The sequence below is a fragment of the Cotesia glomerata genome, linkage group LG8, assembly GCF_020080835.1.
Source record: "Cotesia glomerata isolate CgM1 linkage group LG8, MPM_Cglom_v2.3, whole genome shotgun sequence".
Classification (NCBI taxonomy): domain Eukaryota; kingdom Metazoa; phylum Arthropoda; class Insecta; order Hymenoptera; family Braconidae; genus Cotesia; species Cotesia glomerata.
In genome coordinates, this window is record NC_058165.1 from 11,408,505 (window position 1) to 11,426,188 (window position 17,684).

Below are 17,684 nucleotides of genomic sequence, written 5' to 3' on the forward strand. Positions count from 1 at the left end.
GCCTTTATGGCTGTTTTCAAGGCAATATTAGGGATTCCGTCTAGTCCCGGCGCTTTGTTATTCCCTACGCGGTTACAAGCCTCCATTAGTTCTTCTTCCGTGACAGATGGAATGTCTTCAGGGTTTAGCTGCCTTAACTGGCCGGTGAATACCGGTTGTTGAGGAAACAGCACAGTAACAATCCTCTCTAGGAGCCGCGGACACGTAGGCGACGGCATTGGCTGGTATTTCAGGTGGGCCGTGACCACCTTGTACGGTTGCCCCATGGGTCCTTCTCCACTTCTTCGACGAGTTCTTTCCAACAGCGTCTTTTATTATCCTTGATGGCTTTGTTTAGTTCCCGACGGGCCTTTTTATACTCTGCCACCAGTTCTGCAAGGTTAGGTCGACGGAAGCCACGCTGTGATATTCTTCTTTTCCTGAGGCATTCTTTACGAAGAGCGCTGATGTGATCGTTCCACCAGTGCACCGCGGGTCTTCTATTTATGCCTCGTTTTCGTGGCATACTGGCGTCACAAGCTTCGGTCACTCTTTTCATAAGTTCTTTAGTCTGATCTTCTGCGCATCCAGCGGTGATCGGGCCATTATCCAAAAGCAGTCGTCAGCGTACCCACGTCGAAAGATTGTACTCTCCACCGAATGTGGTTAGGTAACCTACTAGTTCCTCTAGTATCCTGGTCATTTGATATCTCCCAGAGAATCGCGTTGTGGTCACTGGCAGTGTAGATATCCAGCACCTTCCAGTTGAGGTTACCTCTCGCGAGGCTGCTACTGACGAACGTGAGGTCTACGATGGAACTTGCGTCTCCTTTGGTGTAGGTTGGTGTGTCACCACTGTTGAGTAAGACTACGTCTAATGCAGTAAAAGCCTCAAGTAACGCTTTACCTCGTGCGTTAGTTAGCTTGCTACCCCAGTCTACTGCCCAGGAGTTAAAGTCGCCGGCTATCGCGACTGGATGATGCTGCTTCGCGTCCTCTGTCAGTCGATCCAGAAAGTTAGTGAAGTCAACAATAGAGAGGCTAGGTGGTGCGTAGCAGCTATAGAAGCGAACGCCATCTACTGATACTGCTACAAAGCCGGCATTGCAATTATTAACTACGCTCTGGAATGGGAGCTTGCCACAGGACCAAATGACGGCCCTAGTGGTCGTGTCCGTTTCCCATAATTTGCCTTTAAGGCATTTATATGGCTCAGCTATTAGTACAAGGTCAGGCCCTAGTTCACGCACTGTCTGCAGAAGCAAGTCATGTGCAGCCTCACAATGATTGAGGTTGAGCTGCAGTATCTTCATGTTCTTTTGTTTATTAACCTCTGAAGCGCCTCTTGGAATACCGGGCATTTGTGGTTGCCGGCGTAGTGGGCAGAGTTCTCTGCGCTTTGGTTTTCAGCGCATAATGCACATTTGGCTGGATTCTTACAACCAGCGATCTTGTGCCCCTCTTGTCCGCACCTGATGCAAAGCTTAGATCGGTCTACGCTACTTTTGCACTGAAATCCATGATGCCCGAAGTGCCAGCACTTGAAGCATTGGGTTGGTCTTCTCGTGGCTCTAATTCGGCAGTTTACCCAGCCGATACGGATTTTACCGCTTCCTTCCAATATCTTCCGCGCTGCAGCTGCTGGTAGAGTCACTACGGCAGTCTGGGTACCTCTGTAGGCCTTTCGGATCTTAATTGCCTCTAGCGATACCTCGCAGGATTCTCCGGTTGCCATCTGCAAGGCGGCTTGAATGTCTTCCCTGGTTGTAGTGTCATCAAGGTCTCGGATTTCGACGTCTTCCTGTGGACCTTTGCAGATCACTTTGGCCTCTTCTTGTAGGATGCCCTCGATGGTTTTCTGTAAAGCTTGGCCTTTATCGGAGCTCTTCCTAGAGAGCGTAATCAGCATGTTTCCGGCCCTAGTTTTATGGATCTTATCCACCGTAGTACGGACCTGCTCGTCAGGGACATCATTTTTTATTTTACGCAAAATCTCAGCGTACTTCGCCGGCTCAGCTGGGCGGATGATCAGTGCGTCTGGCCTGATCCACTTTCGCGATTTCTTCCGTTTAGGTTCAGGACGGGGCTCCTCGGGAAATTGCTTTGGGAGCTGTTCTTTCCTTTGCCTTCTTTGTTCTTTCTTGGACTGGACTTTCTGCCAAGCAATCGCTTTTGTCCGTTCGTCCCTTTGCATTGTCGCTCTTTGTGGAGGGCTTTGTCTCAGGTCCTTCTTCTTGGTGACTTGGCTGCACGTTGGGTCTGGAGAGGATCGATCTTTTTTTTTTCCAGTCTTTGTGACAGTTTCTCGTTTGTCTTCGATGACCGATTCACCGTCACCTTCGGCTCCGGTATCCATTGCTTCGTCAGTCACAACTACAACTTCGTTGGTTTGCCCCGGTGTAGCACGGGGAGTGCGTCGCGATGCTAATCGCCATTCTTCATCCAGTTTTTTGAACCTTCGAAGGGCGTTAGTTGCACTAGTCGCCTTGGTCTTGATCTCCTTGTGGATATTGACTTTTGACTGAACGAGATTATTTAACTCATTAGTCAGCTCCTCCAGGCGTTCCAGCGCTTGCGCTCTCCTCATTTCAGCGCCCGCTTCAATCGCTGCTTGTTGGGCATGAAGCCCGTTTTCATTCTTGTTTGTTTCCTGTGAATTACTCATACTTTTTGATTTACCAGCGCATCGTACGGAGTGGAGCGGGTTGTCATAACTAGGAACGGGTGTACCCTCGGAGATAGTACTCCTACCCCAGTTCCCTGAGGCCTAGCCGACACTTAGCCAGTCCCGGAATACACGGACGGACCAGACTCGCTCGGAGCGGTGAAGATTCCGACCTCTAACACTCACTGCGTACTTCCTGATCAAGGCCCGAAGTGGCTGGCTCCTGATCCACTGCTGCAACTTACACCTCGGTAGAGCAAGCTCACATCAGCCGTGGCCTGCATCGTCGGAAACTACGATACAGGTTCCGGTCACTCCCAGTGGGTCACAGCAGAGAACGATCGTCTTGTTAGGTCAGTTAGTGCGACCAACCCATTAAAGGGGAGTTTTGTCCACGGGAGCGTATTTTGTTTGGTTATTTTGCTTGGCTCCTACCCGCTGTACCTCATCAACTAAGAGATTAAGTGTCATCCAAGGACAGCGAGCGTTCTCCCATCCGCTCGGGGAGACGCGCCCGGTAGCAGTATCTCTTCTGCCCCGAGTGTGTGTGTGTGTGTGTGTGTGTGTGTGTGTGTGTGTGTATGTATGTAAACCTCTTATAACTTTTGAACGGCTTGACCGATTTAATCGCAGTTGGTGTCATTCGAAAGGTCTCCGCCAAACTTAGATTTCCTGTAAGTTGGAACCGATTCGGACCAGTAGATTTCGAGAAATTGCAAAAAAGTGAAAAAAAAAGTTTTTTTTTTTCATTTTTTTTAAATATCTCCGAATTGGCTGAACCGATCGACCTCAAAAACTAATCAGCTCTTAACCTTGAAAACCCGCATCGATCGCCACCAAAAGCGTCAGAATCGGTTGATGCGTTCGTGAGATATCGTTGTCGAAAAAAGTGTTTTTTTGTAATAACTCCGAAATTTTTCATCACATCAATTTTTTTGTTCAGAATTATTTATAGAGCCGCTAACCGCGTGCAAATCGGTTAATTCATTTAAAAGTTATAGCAGTTTGAAAATTAAAAAAATCGTATTTTATCGAACTTTGATAAGATTTTTGAGCCCGAAGAGCTCAAAAGCATAGGAAAGCTATCTCTTTGAGCTCGGAGAGCTCAAAATAACACATAAACTGTATTTTCGAGCTCGAAGAGCTCAAAAACATCATAAATACAATTTTAAGCGCTTAGGTACGAAATGAGCGGGAAGTTGCAGGGATGGCCTTCAGGGTCAACCGTTTTCCTAATTTTTTTTTGACAACGATAACTCACGAACGAATATATGGCGAGGCTTTCGCCTACCTCCGAAGAGGCCGTTTCCTGGGCTCAGGCCGTTTCCTGGGCTCAAGGCCGTTTCCTGGGCTCAAGGCCGTTTCTGGGCTCATAACTCACGAACGAATCAACCGATTTTGACCGGGCTTGCGATGATCGACGTGTTTTTTTGATCTCAAAAGCTGATTAGATTTTGGAATTGATCAGTGGAGCCATTTAAAAGTAATTAAAAAAAAACCACATTTTAAAAAAATTTTGATGTGAAACATCTATAGGCGGAGGGTAAACCTGATTGTTGGCGTGGCGATACAGGCCGTGGCGACGCTTCGCCACGCTATATTATAATGGAATATATATACTATACGTAGTCTATAGGTAAAAGCGTGTTAGACATGGCACCGCGATGCCATGCGCAAGTGACTGTGCGCAATCTCTCTCGCCACACTGAGCTCGCATACCTATAGTGTAATGGAGCATTTCACGCCAAATCGGACGGTTTCAAAAATTTTAATTTTAGATATTCTCAATTTTTTGGTATTTTTTAGTACCTCCCAAAAGAGGCCTCCTGATAAATTTTGAGATTTTTTTGAACCCTGGTTCAAAAAATATCGAATTTTCAAAAAAACCGCTCTTTTTTTGGTTTTTTGCTTGTAACTTTTTCAATAATGGTCGAAATTCAAAATTTTTGTTTTTAAATGCCCTTTTCAGAAAAAAATATAAAAAAAATATTCAAATTATTTTTCATTAAGATTTTTTAATTTTAAGTTTTTAATCGTGTTTTCCAAATTGTGTGCATCCGTAGATTTTTTTGAAAATTTGCTATTTTGAACTTCTATCTTTCCTTCAACTTTTAAGTCCGGTCCGGTAATGGTGACTAGATAATAACTATTTTTTTTTGATTTTTAAAAATTAAAAAAAAATTTTTTTTTTTTCATTTTATTGAATTATATCATTTATTTTTCTTTTTCAATGTATTTTGAAACACTTTATAATTTTTTATTATTATAACAAGCGTAGGAAAGTCTTAACTACTGATTAAAAATTAATTAAAAAAAAAATAAGTCTTAATTTATTTTCGTGATTACTTGAAAATTTTACATGTGCGATCATGAATAGCACTTGAATAGTCTTTAACCTGCATGGTTCCATTATCCTTAGGAAGAATACTATGCAATTTTTGGGTCCTGGTGATTGACTTCGCGTTATTGTATCTCATATCTAGCTTTATTTTTGCTTCTGCGTAATCTGATTCAGGTGAAAACTTTACAGTGATATTTGGTAGACTACTAGGTTCAGATGCCCATTTATATAATTCCATAGTTGATGTTATTTATTTATCAACCGGTCGTTGGAGACTTACTTTCGCCGCTTTTCTCTTAAATGTTCCCCCAGCACCGTCGCATGGCTCTTTACCGTGAGCTGTCGCGAAATAATGCCATCCAGCTTTCAAGCCAAAGTCTTCGTCGTGATAATAAATGTTCACAAAATTTTTAAAATTTTTAAATTGTTGTGGAGCACCGTCGGAAAAGTAAATAACTTTAGTTGCCTGGGAATTTAATTCTTTGATGAAATCCGTAAGAATTTTCAAATACACATGGACAGCAATTGCATCGTGATTCATGCTGTCAGAAATAATTATCAAACTTCGATGCTTAAGCTCACCATTCTGCTTGAAGTAAATGACCACAGAAAAAATCGTCGCTTGATTATTATTCCAATGGAATCCTGGCACTGCATCTTGTACTATAAATGCGTAATTCTCTGCGAAATCACAAACAGCTAAGAACTCTCCATCTTGCAATGATTCTTTCGCCTGCTTCAGGAAAGCAGATTGCGATTTGGCAATACAATCATGCGGTAAAAGATTATTTATATGCTCACAAAATATTTCAACAAATTCTGACAAGTTCTTAGTGATTGTCTCAAGACTACAACGGGGACTCGATATCCAATACTTATAATTAATTTCATCTATAGCTTTTTCATCAAATAGACTTTCCAATAACTGCTGAAGGATGCCGATTCCTGGACATTTCTCACATTTTGAGAAGTAACAATCGGGTGTCGGATCAGAACATAGAATTAACTTGAAACAATCAATGTAGTGTACCAGCGGGAACAGTCGTCTCACGAGTTAGCGTTGAAAAGTTAGACCCTGTCATAAAATCAATTTATTAACTTTTACAGATGAAAAAGATAACTCTCATGATACTTACCCAACATCATAAGTTTTATATTTTGGTGAATGGCACACACACAAACAGTATACGTACCGCTGGATCCTGCAAGCACACATTTGACTGGTCTTAATGATGCAAAGCTAGAAAATCCTATATTTTCATCTGGATATTGTTCCTTGAAAGTGACGTACAGTTCTTTCAAATTACAGAGTATGAGTTTTTTCTGGATTTGTTCTTTTTGACCATTATCATTGCGTATAGATATGAAATCTTTCATGCCAGGTAAGTTTACGCTCACATCATCATTTCTATAGAATTCAATGACTTTAGATTTGATATTGTCTGATAAGGGACGTCCTAGAAACAACACAAGTTATTGAGTCATAAAAAAAAGAACTGTACTTTACAAACAAAGATCTTTTTAAACGTACCTTTTTTTTTGTTCTGGCGCTGAAAGAACACCTTTATTTTCTTTTAATGATTTGGACGTTATTGCCATGTGTTTTGTAGCACCCATAGTGTCACAAATTTTTTGAATGCTTCAATCAGTCGGCAATATAGTTAAAATTTGTAATTTTTGAGCTCGAGTCGTTTCTTCACTGTCATACTTAGATTTAAGATTTATTAAAATATTATGATAATTGATTGAATTTTCATAATGATTGGAGACATTATCTAATCCCAATAATGTTGCAAATGTAGAACAAATTTCATTGTACTTCCCACTCAAATAAGTTGGATTATTAATTGCATATTTATCAATCGGGGGAATATTCAATCCGAACAAAAACAGTTTCACTGTAAAAAATCGCGCCAAGTCCACGTTCATAAGACTTTTAAGAAAAAAAAATTTTTTTTTCTTTACAAAAAGATATAAAATCAAAATATTAAAAAATCCAAGTAACCGATATGATTGTATATAATTTTCGGAAATTAAAAAACATTTTGTTGTAAATTTAAAAATTAAAGAAATAATTTTGGAACGTATTTAATGTGCGTGGTTGCAAAATATTTTACTTTTTATAAAATTCGTAAAATCTATCTACTAAGACTGAAAAAAAAATTTGACATACACAATGACGCACACCAAGTACGTTCCAAAATTATTTCTTTAATTTTTAAATTTACAACAAAATGTTTTTTAATTTCCGAAAATTATATACAATCATATCGGTTACTTGGATTTTTTAATATTTTGATTTTATATCTTTTTGTAAAGAAAAAAAAATTTTTTTTTCTTAAAAGTCTTATGAACGTGGACTTGGCGCGATTTTTTACAGTGAAACTGTTTTTGTTCGGATTTTAGTATTTTTTGTAATTATAATAAAAATAGACAATTGGTATCAACTTAAATCTTGCGTTGGCTGAATTTTTCATAACAAACTATCCTCTTGAAGCTACAGTTTATGTAGAAATAATTCCAGCGCACCCTGGCGGGTGTAGGTGCGAGCTGTGAAATATTTTTTTCTAACTGTAGTTTCCTATCTATAGAAGGATTACCATGGATTCTCGAATTATTTAGTCTGTGGCATGTCACTTTCTCCATAAGAAAAAAGTCAGGATCTAAAAATCTGGGTCGCTATAGTTTGTGCCAGTGAATTTAATTAATTTTAAATAGAATTTATTATTTTCAAAGACCATTATTAATTAATATTGATAATATAGCATATAACGTATTATTATAGAGTATCATTGAAGAAAAAAAAGGTCTGTAGAATGGATAAAATTTTGCAACCTGAAAATATCGTTCTGCTTATGGTAAACATACTCGGTAGTCTGGCGCTCCGTTTACAACGGATTTGAACGGAACTTGGCGCCAGATTCTACCGAATCTGTGGATAAAGGCAATGCATCGTTGATAACAGGTAGTTGAGTATTGAGATTCAAAACCGATAGTGTACGGGTAACTTCTTCTCCTGACAATGACTTTAATTCGTGAACAAAAGAGAAAATAGAATCAAATAAATGTTATATTCAAAATGAACTTCAAAATATGAGAGTAAAAAATAAAGAATACCTGAGCAAAACGAATTACTAGTAGTTATCGGGTCAGTTATCGGATCAGTTATCGGATCAGTTATCAGACAGTTTTCAGTATTGCTATCATCAACAGAGACATTATCGTCGACAATAATGCCATCGATATCAGAATCCTCATCACCAGTATCGCATCCATTGTCACTTTTATCACACTCATTAACACTATGGTTTGATCCAGATGCAACTGATTTAAGAGATCCTAATGTCTTTCTACAATTGGGGCACAAGTAATCGAAACGCGACAAATTCAATGATTCTCGAAGCTTTGCTGTAGCTAATCTTAATCCTTTTCTCGCAGGATGATTTAATAATTTTAAAGGATTACAATATCTATTAAACCTAAGTTTAGATTCCATTTTAAATATTTTTGATGTGAAACATCTATAGGCTCACTTGTAAACCAAATTGTTGGCGTGGCGACGCTTGCCGTGGCGATGTTTCACATCTGCCAGGCGTCCCATGACGGCTCACATTTTTTTTCGATAGCAATTAATAAAAAGACACAAAATTTACTGGTGGACGAATAGTAGTAAACAATAATTAAAGGGGTTATGATAGAGATATAAAACGATATGACTATTAATGAAGAGAAAGGGTAACAGTAAAAAAATAGTCAGTAGCGCCACTACGCGAAAAAATCATGAAATGATTTTTTAAATTTCAAATAAATTTTTTGTTAATCAGTAGTTAAGACTTTCCTACGCTTGTTATAATAATAAAAAATTATAAAGTGTTTCAAAATACATTAAAAAAGAAAAATAAATGATATAATTCAATAAAATGAAAAAAAAAACTTTTTTTTAATTTTCAAAAATTAAAAAAAAAAAAATTAGAAAAACGGTTGACCCTGAAGGCCATCCCTGCAACTTCCCGCTAATTCCATACTTAGGCGCTTAAAATTGCACCAATGACGTTTTTGAGCTCTTCGAGCTCAAAAGTCTGATAGAGATTTGATAAGACACTATTTTTTGAATTTTTAAACCACAATAACTTTTGAATGAATAAACTGATTTTTACGCGGTTAGAAGCATTCGACGCAGTTTTTTAAGCCTCACAAAGAATTTTAAATTTTGAATTGATCGCGCTAGGAATTTTGGAGTTATTCCGAAAAAATACTTTTTTCGGTTTTCTTTCGTTCACGATATCTCTCGAATGAATCAACCGATTTTGACCGGACTGGTGGCGATTGACGTGGTTTTTTGAGGTTAAGAGCTAATTAGTTTTTGGAATTGAACCTTTAAGCCGTTTAAAAGTTATTCCAAAAAAACCACATTTGAAAAAAATTTTTTTTTTCAGTTTTTTTAAGATTTCTCAAAATCTATTGATCTGAATTGGTCCAAATAGTTTTTAGAATCTAAGTTTGGTCAAGCTCTTTCGAATGGCATCAACCGCGATGAAATCAGTCAAGCCGTCAATACTTTCACACACACACACACACACACACACACACACACACACACACACACACACACACACACACACACACACACACACACACACACACACACACTCTCGGGGCAGAAGAGATACTGCTACCGGGCGCGTCTCCCCGAGCGGATGGGAGAACGCTCGCTGTCCTTGGATGACACTTAATCTCTTAGTTGATGAGGTACAGCGGGTAGGAGCCAAGCAAAATAACTAAACAAAATAAGCTTCCGTGGACAAAACTCCCCTTTAATGGGTTGGTCACACTAACTGACCTAGCAAGACGATTGGTTCCTGCTGTAACTCACTGGGAGTGTCCGGAACCTGTATCGTAGTTTCCGACGATGCAGGCCACGGCTGATGTGAGCTTGCTCTGCCGAGGTGAAAGTTGCAGCAGTGGATCAGGAGCCAGCCACTTCGGGCCTTGATCAGGAAGTACGCAGTGAGTGTTAGAGATCGGAATCTTCACCGCTCCGAGCGAGTCTAGTCCGTCCGTGTATTCCGGGACTGGCTAAGTGTCGGCTAGGCCTCAGGGAACTGGGGTAGGAGTACTATCTCCGAGGGTACACCCGTTCCTAGTTATGGCAACCCGCTCCACTCCGTACGATGCGCTGGTAAATCAAAAAAGTATGAGTACGTTACAGGAAACAAACATGAATAGAAACGGGCTTCATGCTCAACAAGCAGCGATTGAAGCAAGCGCTGACATGAAGAGAACGCAAGCGTTGGAGCGCCTTGAGAAGCTGACCATTGAGCTGCAAGAGTTTGTCCAAACTAAGGTCAATATCCACAAGGAGATAAAGACCAAGACAACCGGTGTAGTCAATGCTCTTGGAAGATTCAAGAAACTGGACGAAGAATGGCGCTCATCATTACACCGCACCCCTTGTGCTACATCGGAGAGAAACAGTCAAGTGGTTGTTGAAGAAGCGATGGACACTGGAGCCGAAGGTGACGGAGAATCAGTCGCTGAAGAAGAAAGTGAAACTATCACAACGGCAGAGACTGAATCCTTTGACCAAGACGGCCGCATCCTGAGGAAGTTGAAAAGAAAAATTCGTTCTCCCGAAGGCGGAGCTTTTCATACTCCCAAGAAGCTGAAAGACGTTGGACCTGGTCATCCCATCAAGAAGCAGGAAGTGGTTAAGGATCTCCCACAAAACTCTTGTGAACAGAACAAGAAGCCAGGCTGGGAAAAGGTGCAGTCCAGAAAGGACATGAAGAAGGAGCGCAAGAAACTGCTCCCAGAAAAACCTCTGGTGCCTCCACCGAAGCCGAACCAGAAGCCAAGAAGAACAGCAACGAGACCGGAGGCACTTATTATCCGTCCAGCGAACAAAGATAAGTATTCTGAAATACTTACACGGATCAAGGCGGACGTTCGCCCAGATCAGGTCCGCAACACAGTCGCGAAGATACGCAGGACCGCGACAGGGAACATTCTCATCACGCTGTCGAAAGGCAGTAGTGATAGAGGTAAAGACCTGCAGAAGACTATCGCGGGAATACTTAAGGAGGACGCAAATGTCATTAGTACATGACCTGAAGAAGACCTGGAAATTCGCGATATTGATGATACTACAACTAAAGATGACATTCTAACAGCTTTACAAGAGGCAGCTGGAAACGATTGTGGTATAACAGTAGAGGCCATTAAAATTCGTAAGGTCTTACGTAGCAGAACACAAATTGCGTCGGTGACTCTGGCAGCAACGGTAGCGCAGAAAGTGGTAGGAGAACACGGTAAGATTAGGATCGGCTGGACCAATTGTCGTATTAGAACAGTACTAAGACCAGTCCGATGTTATAAATGCTGGCATTTTGGACACCGTGCGGTTCAGTGCACAAGTAAAGTCGACCGCTCCAAACTTTGCATTAAATGTGGAGAAGAGGGACACAAAATCGCCGAATGTAATAAGCCTGCTAAATGCGCACTGTGTGCGGATCAATCCGGTACAGAGAATAACGCCCATCATGCCGGCGCAAGCAGATGCCCAGTATACCAAGAGGCACTCAAGAAGATAACTGATAAACGAAAATGAGAATACTGCAGCTAAACATCAATCACTGTGAAGCGGCACATGATTTGCTCATGCAGACAGTACGTGAACAGAAGCTTGACCTTGTGCTTATATCGGAACCGTATAAACACCTCGGCGGCCAACCATGGGAAACTGACTGCACCAAAAAAGCTGTCATATGGTCCTGTCGCAAGCTCCCCTTCCAGAGTGTCTTTAACAATGGCAGCGCCGGCTTTGTAGCAGCATCGGTAGATGGCATCCGCTTTTACAGCTGCTACACACCACCTAGCCTCACTATTGTTGAATTCATGGACTTTCTGGATCGACTGACGGAGGACGCGAAGCAGTACTACCCAGTGGCAATAGCTGGAGACTTCAACGCCTGGGCAGTGGAATGGGGCAGCAAACACACCAACGCTCGAGGTAAAGAACTACTGGAAGCTTTTTCTACGTTAGATGTAGTACTGTTAAACAGCGGCGATGCGCCGACGTACACTAAAGGAGACGCAAGTTCTATTGTGGATCTTACTTTTGTCAGCAGCAGCCTCATCAGAGGAAACTACGACTGGAAGGTGATGGAGATCTACACGGCCAGCGATCACAATGCGATTCTCTGGGAAGTATCAAAGGACCAGAATCCTAGAAGACCGGCTAAGAAACTTGACATCGTTGGGTGGAAGGTGAAATCCTTTGACCCAGGTGCTCTAGTAGCTGCCCTAAATAGTGAACCGCTTACTACTGGATCTGCAGAAGAAATGACCAAGGACTTGATGAAGAGAGTGACCCAGGCTTGCGACACCTGCATGCCTCGTAAACGGGGCATGAACCAAAGACCTTCGGTGCACTGGTGGAACGAACACATCAGCTTCCTACGGAAAGAGTGTCTCAAGAAAAGAAGAATATCTCAGCGTGGTTATCGGCGGCCTGACTCAGCGGAACTAGTCGCAGAATACAAGAAAGCTCGTCGAGACTTAAACAAAGCCATCAAGGATAGCAAGAAGAACTGCTGGAAAGAGCTAATCAACGAGGTGGACAAAGACTTGTGGGGCAGACCTTACAAGGTAGTCATGGCAAACTTGAAATACCAGCCAATGCCGTCTCCTACGTGTCCTCAACTCCTACAGAAGATCGTGACTGCACTGTTTCCACGACAGCGCGTTTTCAACTACCTGTTGACACAAGACGAACTGAATGATATCCCACCTGTGACGAAAGAAGAACTGATGGAAGCTTGTAACCGCGTCGGGAATAATAAAGCGCCGGGATTGGACGGAATCCCTAATATTGCCTTGAAAACATCTATTAAAGCAGCGCCAGCGTTATTCCTCGATGTCTACAACATCTGCTTGAAGGAAGGGATTTTTCCTCGGAAGTGGAAACAACAACGGCTGGTACTACTTCCTAAAGGAAAGAAGCCACCGGAAGAACCGTCATCTTATCGTCCACTCTGCATGTTGGATACAGCCGGTAAGATACTCGAACGTATAATCCACCAAAGGATAGAAGCAGTTGTCGATCCACTATTAGCAGACAATCAGTACGGATTTCGAAAAGGACGATCAACCCTGGACGCAATCAACCTGGTTGTCGGTATAGCCAAAGACGCAATCGCCGGTACCAGATGGAAGGGTGGAACGAAGAAATATTGTCTGGTGGCAACCCTAGACATCAAAAATGCCTTTAACTCCGCCAACTGGGATCGCATCATGCAAGCTCTTCAAGAGATGAACGTACCAGGATATCTACGAAGGATAGTCGCTAGCTACTTCACGAATAGAGTCCTTAGATATGACACGAAGAATGGTCCAAAGGAGTATGATGTTACTGGAGGCGTCCCGCAGGGTTCTGTTCTCGGTCCACTTCTCTGGAATATCATGTACAACGGATTGCTGAGACTGAAACTACCAAGAAATGTCAAACTGGTAGCGTACGCGGACGACGTAGCCGTAGTAATCGTCGCCAAGCATATTGATGAGATAAATCATATGTTCACGATCACCTTTGAGCGAATTAACCAGTGGATGGACACAGTAAACCTACAACTGGCTAAACAGAAGACCGAGGCTGTACTTATCACTAGCAGAAAAGTGGTGGAAACGATCAATTTAAACGTCGGAGACCAAGAAATCACATCCCAACCATTCATTCGATATCTGGGAGTGATGCTCGATTCCCGACTTAACTTCAAACAACAAGTTGAACACGTGACCGCCAAAGCATCAGCAGTAGTGGCTAACCTAGTACGATTGATGCCCAACATCGGTGGCCCGAAGCAGACAAGGAGGTTATTGCTATCATCAGTAGTTACATCGGTCCTCACGTATGGTATATCCATTTGGTCCGACGCACTTGAGACCCAAGAATCATGGAGGAAAGCATGTCCGGTTTACCGACTGAGCGCGCTAAGAGTAGCCAGCGCCTTCCGAACAATATCAGAGGAAGCAGTGTGCGTCATTTCTGGAACTCTGCCGCTTAGAGTCTTAGCTAAAGAAAGACGGGCCCTTTACCATCGAAAGAGGTCAACTACACTGAGCGCTGAAGAACTAAGAACAGAAGAACGGCAGCACAGCATCTCGCGATGGCAACTTGAGTGGGACGCCGCAGCAAAAGGAAGATGGACACACCGCCTCATACCAAAGATCGACGTTTGGCTGAGCCGAAACCATGGTGAAGTCAACTATTACCTAACGCAGATGTTGTCAGGACATGGGTGCTTTCGAGAGTATCTGCACCGCTTTAAGCACGACGATTCTCCGGAGTGCCCGTCTTGTCCAGGGGTTATTGAGGACGCAAGGCACGTTTTCTTTGTGTGTCCACGTTTCGATCCTCAGCGTGAGGAGTTAGAGAGGATCCTGAACTGGAGAATCCAACCAGAGACAATAGTAGATACAATGTTGTCGAATCAAACTGCTTGGAACGCTACAAGCACTTTTGCCACAGAAGTGCTTACAGAGCTGCGTTCCATTGTAAGAAAAAGAGCAAATGACAGAAACTAGAAGGAAGGAAAAATAACACCTTAGCCACCAGAAGGAATAGCGGTAGCTGGATCCTCCCCTCACGAAGTAATGCCTGACGGCGGTTTCCATGAGGGATTAGAGGAAAGAAGAAAAGGGGTTTAGGGTTTAGTGGGTAGGGGCGTTAGGGTCGAGTTTTAGTATGACACTGCGTCGAGTCGCCACATATCCAGGCCAAACAACTATGCCTGGAATCCGTAAAGGGATTCCCCCCCCTAAGAGAGAAAAAAAACACACACACACACACACACACACACACACACACACACACACATACATACATACATACATACAGATGCCGTGACAACCTCGCGGGGATAGTCAGGGAAGCTTCCTGTGACCTTCAAACGTCGAGATCTGATGAAAACTCGGTTTTTGCGAAACGGGGTAAAAACAATAACTTCCCGATTTGTGAAAATCTTCGATTTTCGTAGCGGGAAGTTAAAAATAGGTAGTGAGGGTTAGTTAAAAAAACTGGGCAACCATGTATAAATTTTTATATTCATTTAGAACGATAGAAGTTATTTTCAATTAAAAATCAGTAGTAATAGTAAGTTGAAGATACTAAGCAGCCATGCATAAATTTTACTTTTACTTAAATGAATTAAAATAATTTCAAAATAAAAAATAAGAAGTGACGGTCAGGGAAGCTTCCTATAACCTCAAAAGTCGAGATCTGATGAAAACTCGATTTTTGCAAAACGGGGTGAAAACAATAACTTCCCAATTTTTTACAATTTTCAATTTTCTTAACGGGAAGTCAAAAATTGAGCCAAAATTTCAATGGCGGTCTTCATTTTTGATGATTTTCAAAAATTCAAAATTTGACAAATTTGGCATTTTTCAAAAATTTTTTTTTTTTAATAGTCCTAAGTGTCCCCTTTCAAACAAATAAAAAGACCATTCCTGCATCTATAATAGCATTCGAGATATTGCAAAAACAAAATTGAAAAACTGGAAAAATCGCGAAATTTTGAATTTGCATATCTTTTGAAAAGAAATTTTTTTATTTCTTTTCCTTTGGCGGAACTTTGTTTTATGATGAAAGATAACTTCTGACCAAAATTCATCCAAATCGAAAGGGGTCGATTCCAACTATTGGTCGATTTGACATTCTTCCTCGAGCAAGCGGCTGAGTAACAAGGAACTCGAAAGCAAGCTCAAGGAACCTACTAGTGCAAGAAGATAGTGCTCAAGAAAGAAGAATTGATTCCAGTCAACCAAGATCGCCGTTTTGGATCGTTCAAATACCACGTTTGATTTCGACTTAACTTGGTAAGTCGGAATCTTCAACCAGCCAAGGCCGCCGTTTGGACCGTTTAAATCTCGCGTTTAATTTCGACTTAACTTGGTAAGTCGAAATTTCCAATCAGTCAAGGCCACCGTTGGATACTGTTAAAGTAAAATTCAACAACAATCACTACCGCAGTGTACTATTGAAGTAAAATTTCATAGTACAGGTTTTGACAAACTTGGATAGTCGAAATCTTCCAGTCCTGTTGCAGAGTACTATTGAAGTAAATTCATAGTACAGATTTCGACATACTTGGATAGTCGAAATCTTCAATCAACCAAGAACATCGCAGGCTTCCATTAAAGCTAAGGGAGTTGGATACGCCGCCGATCTCGTTGTAACTGGCAAAACGAAATCTCCAGTCACCGTGAAGATTTTACAGGAAACCAAAAGGTTCGACTGCAGACATTGAACGCAATACCATTATATTATATTATATTATTATATTTATATTTATTGATAAATGAATATTATTTATTTATTTCTCTTGAAAATAATCTGAGGGTTTCATTCCGAAAACCTGTCATCACAAATCCTGGAACCCGCTGAACTTATCCCAGCATAAATACAAATTTATTATATTCAAACGTAGTTTTGTTTAATAATAAGTAAAATTATACGTTACAAAGTTTTTTATAAAAAAAAAAAAAATCGAAAATCAAAAATGTCAATCATCCCGAAATTTTCGTTTTTTTCGAAAAGGGCATAGCCGGATTAATATGGGAATTCTGCCCCCATGGCTTTTTTGACTCATACTTAGGGGGTCGATTTGGTATCGAATCAAAATAATTCACACCAATTTTTAGCTCTTTAACTCAAACGGTATTCGAGAATTTCAAAAAAACCTGTTTTTTCAAAATTATTTTTATTTTTATAGTAAAATTCGGAATTGATTAATGATGATTTTTTTCCTAATTCTTACGAGTCCAAAACATAAAAAATTCATATGATCATGATTCTCAAATAGAAAACCGATTTTTAACAGAGACAAGAAAATTATTTTTTTTTTTTTTTTCAGCCTTTTTGAAATATGTCACTCACCAAAATTCGTCAGAAAATGTCTTTTATACTCCTCTATACTCAAGAATTTTTTTGAATTTTTAGAAATGGTGGAACAATTCAAAAAAAATTAAAAACTCATTTTTTTTTTCAAATTTTTTCTTGCGTTTTAACAAACTTACATTTTTTTTAGTACACATAAATACGTAGAAAATTTTATTTTTACCAAAAAATATCTTTTCAAAAGATAAACAGAAAGATTCAGTAGGTTAAAGTGATTAGAAGGGTTATTATTGATTCAAAAGACACTTAAAGTTAATACTTATATATTTTTTCATACTATTGGGAAATATTTTGAATTTTGATACAGAAAAAATGAAAATTTTAATCAAAATAACAATTAGGCTAGTCTTCATCACTGTCTTCATTCACGGCGACACTGATTTTTTCATCAATAAACAGACGACTAAGTATCTCAGCTGGTTTTACGATTTTCGCTAAGTATCGGGCGTGAGATAAATAGTATATAATAGCAGCAATGTGTGAGCAACATCCAACAGTACGTCTACCATTTGCACAATCACAACAATATCGAGTTATTCCAGAGATATCGTTCTTATCTGATTGATATTCAACAAAACAATGATATGTCTTCGAATTAATATGTCGAGATCTGACTGAATTTTATAATATTAGGTGTAATTTTTAAATAATAAAGTATTATCGTTTCGTTTTCATCCATCATTTCAGCTAAATACGATACAGCTTGAGACATTTGATATGATCCCGTGAATAGAATTTTGAGT

The 17,684-nt window shown here is 40.5% G+C and overlaps 2 protein-coding genes across 3 annotated transcripts in view; one reads left to right on the forward strand and one right to left on the reverse strand.

Annotated features, from left to right (window-relative positions):
* Positions 1-17,684, forward strand: part of LOC123271012 (phenoloxidase-activating factor 2-like) — a 140,494-nt gene that overhangs the window by 10,939 nt on the left and 111,871 nt on the right. The gene's annotated exons all lie outside the window — the stretch shown is intronic.
* Positions 1,289-2,566, reverse strand: LOC123270075 (triadin-like). The gene is made up of 2 exons (XM_044736010.1): positions 1,802-2,566; positions 1,289-1,489 (listed from the first exon to the last, which is right to left on the reverse strand). Exons 1-2 carry the CDS (start codon positions 2,564-2,566, stop codon positions 1,289-1,291), a joined length of 966 nt encoding a protein of 321 aa, XP_044591945.1.

What these genes read in the sequence shown, in the direction of transcription:
- LOC123270075 (XM_044736010.1), bottom strand. Translation starts at nt 2,566, where the DNA reads ATGAGGAGAGCGCAAGCGCTGGAACGCCTGGAGGAGCTGACTAATGAG. An exon ending in TCCTACAAGAAGAGGCCAAA is followed by an intron (nt 1,490 to 1,801) that starts GTGATCTGCAAA and finishes CATGGATTTCAG; the next exon opens with TGCAAAAGTAGCGTAGACCG.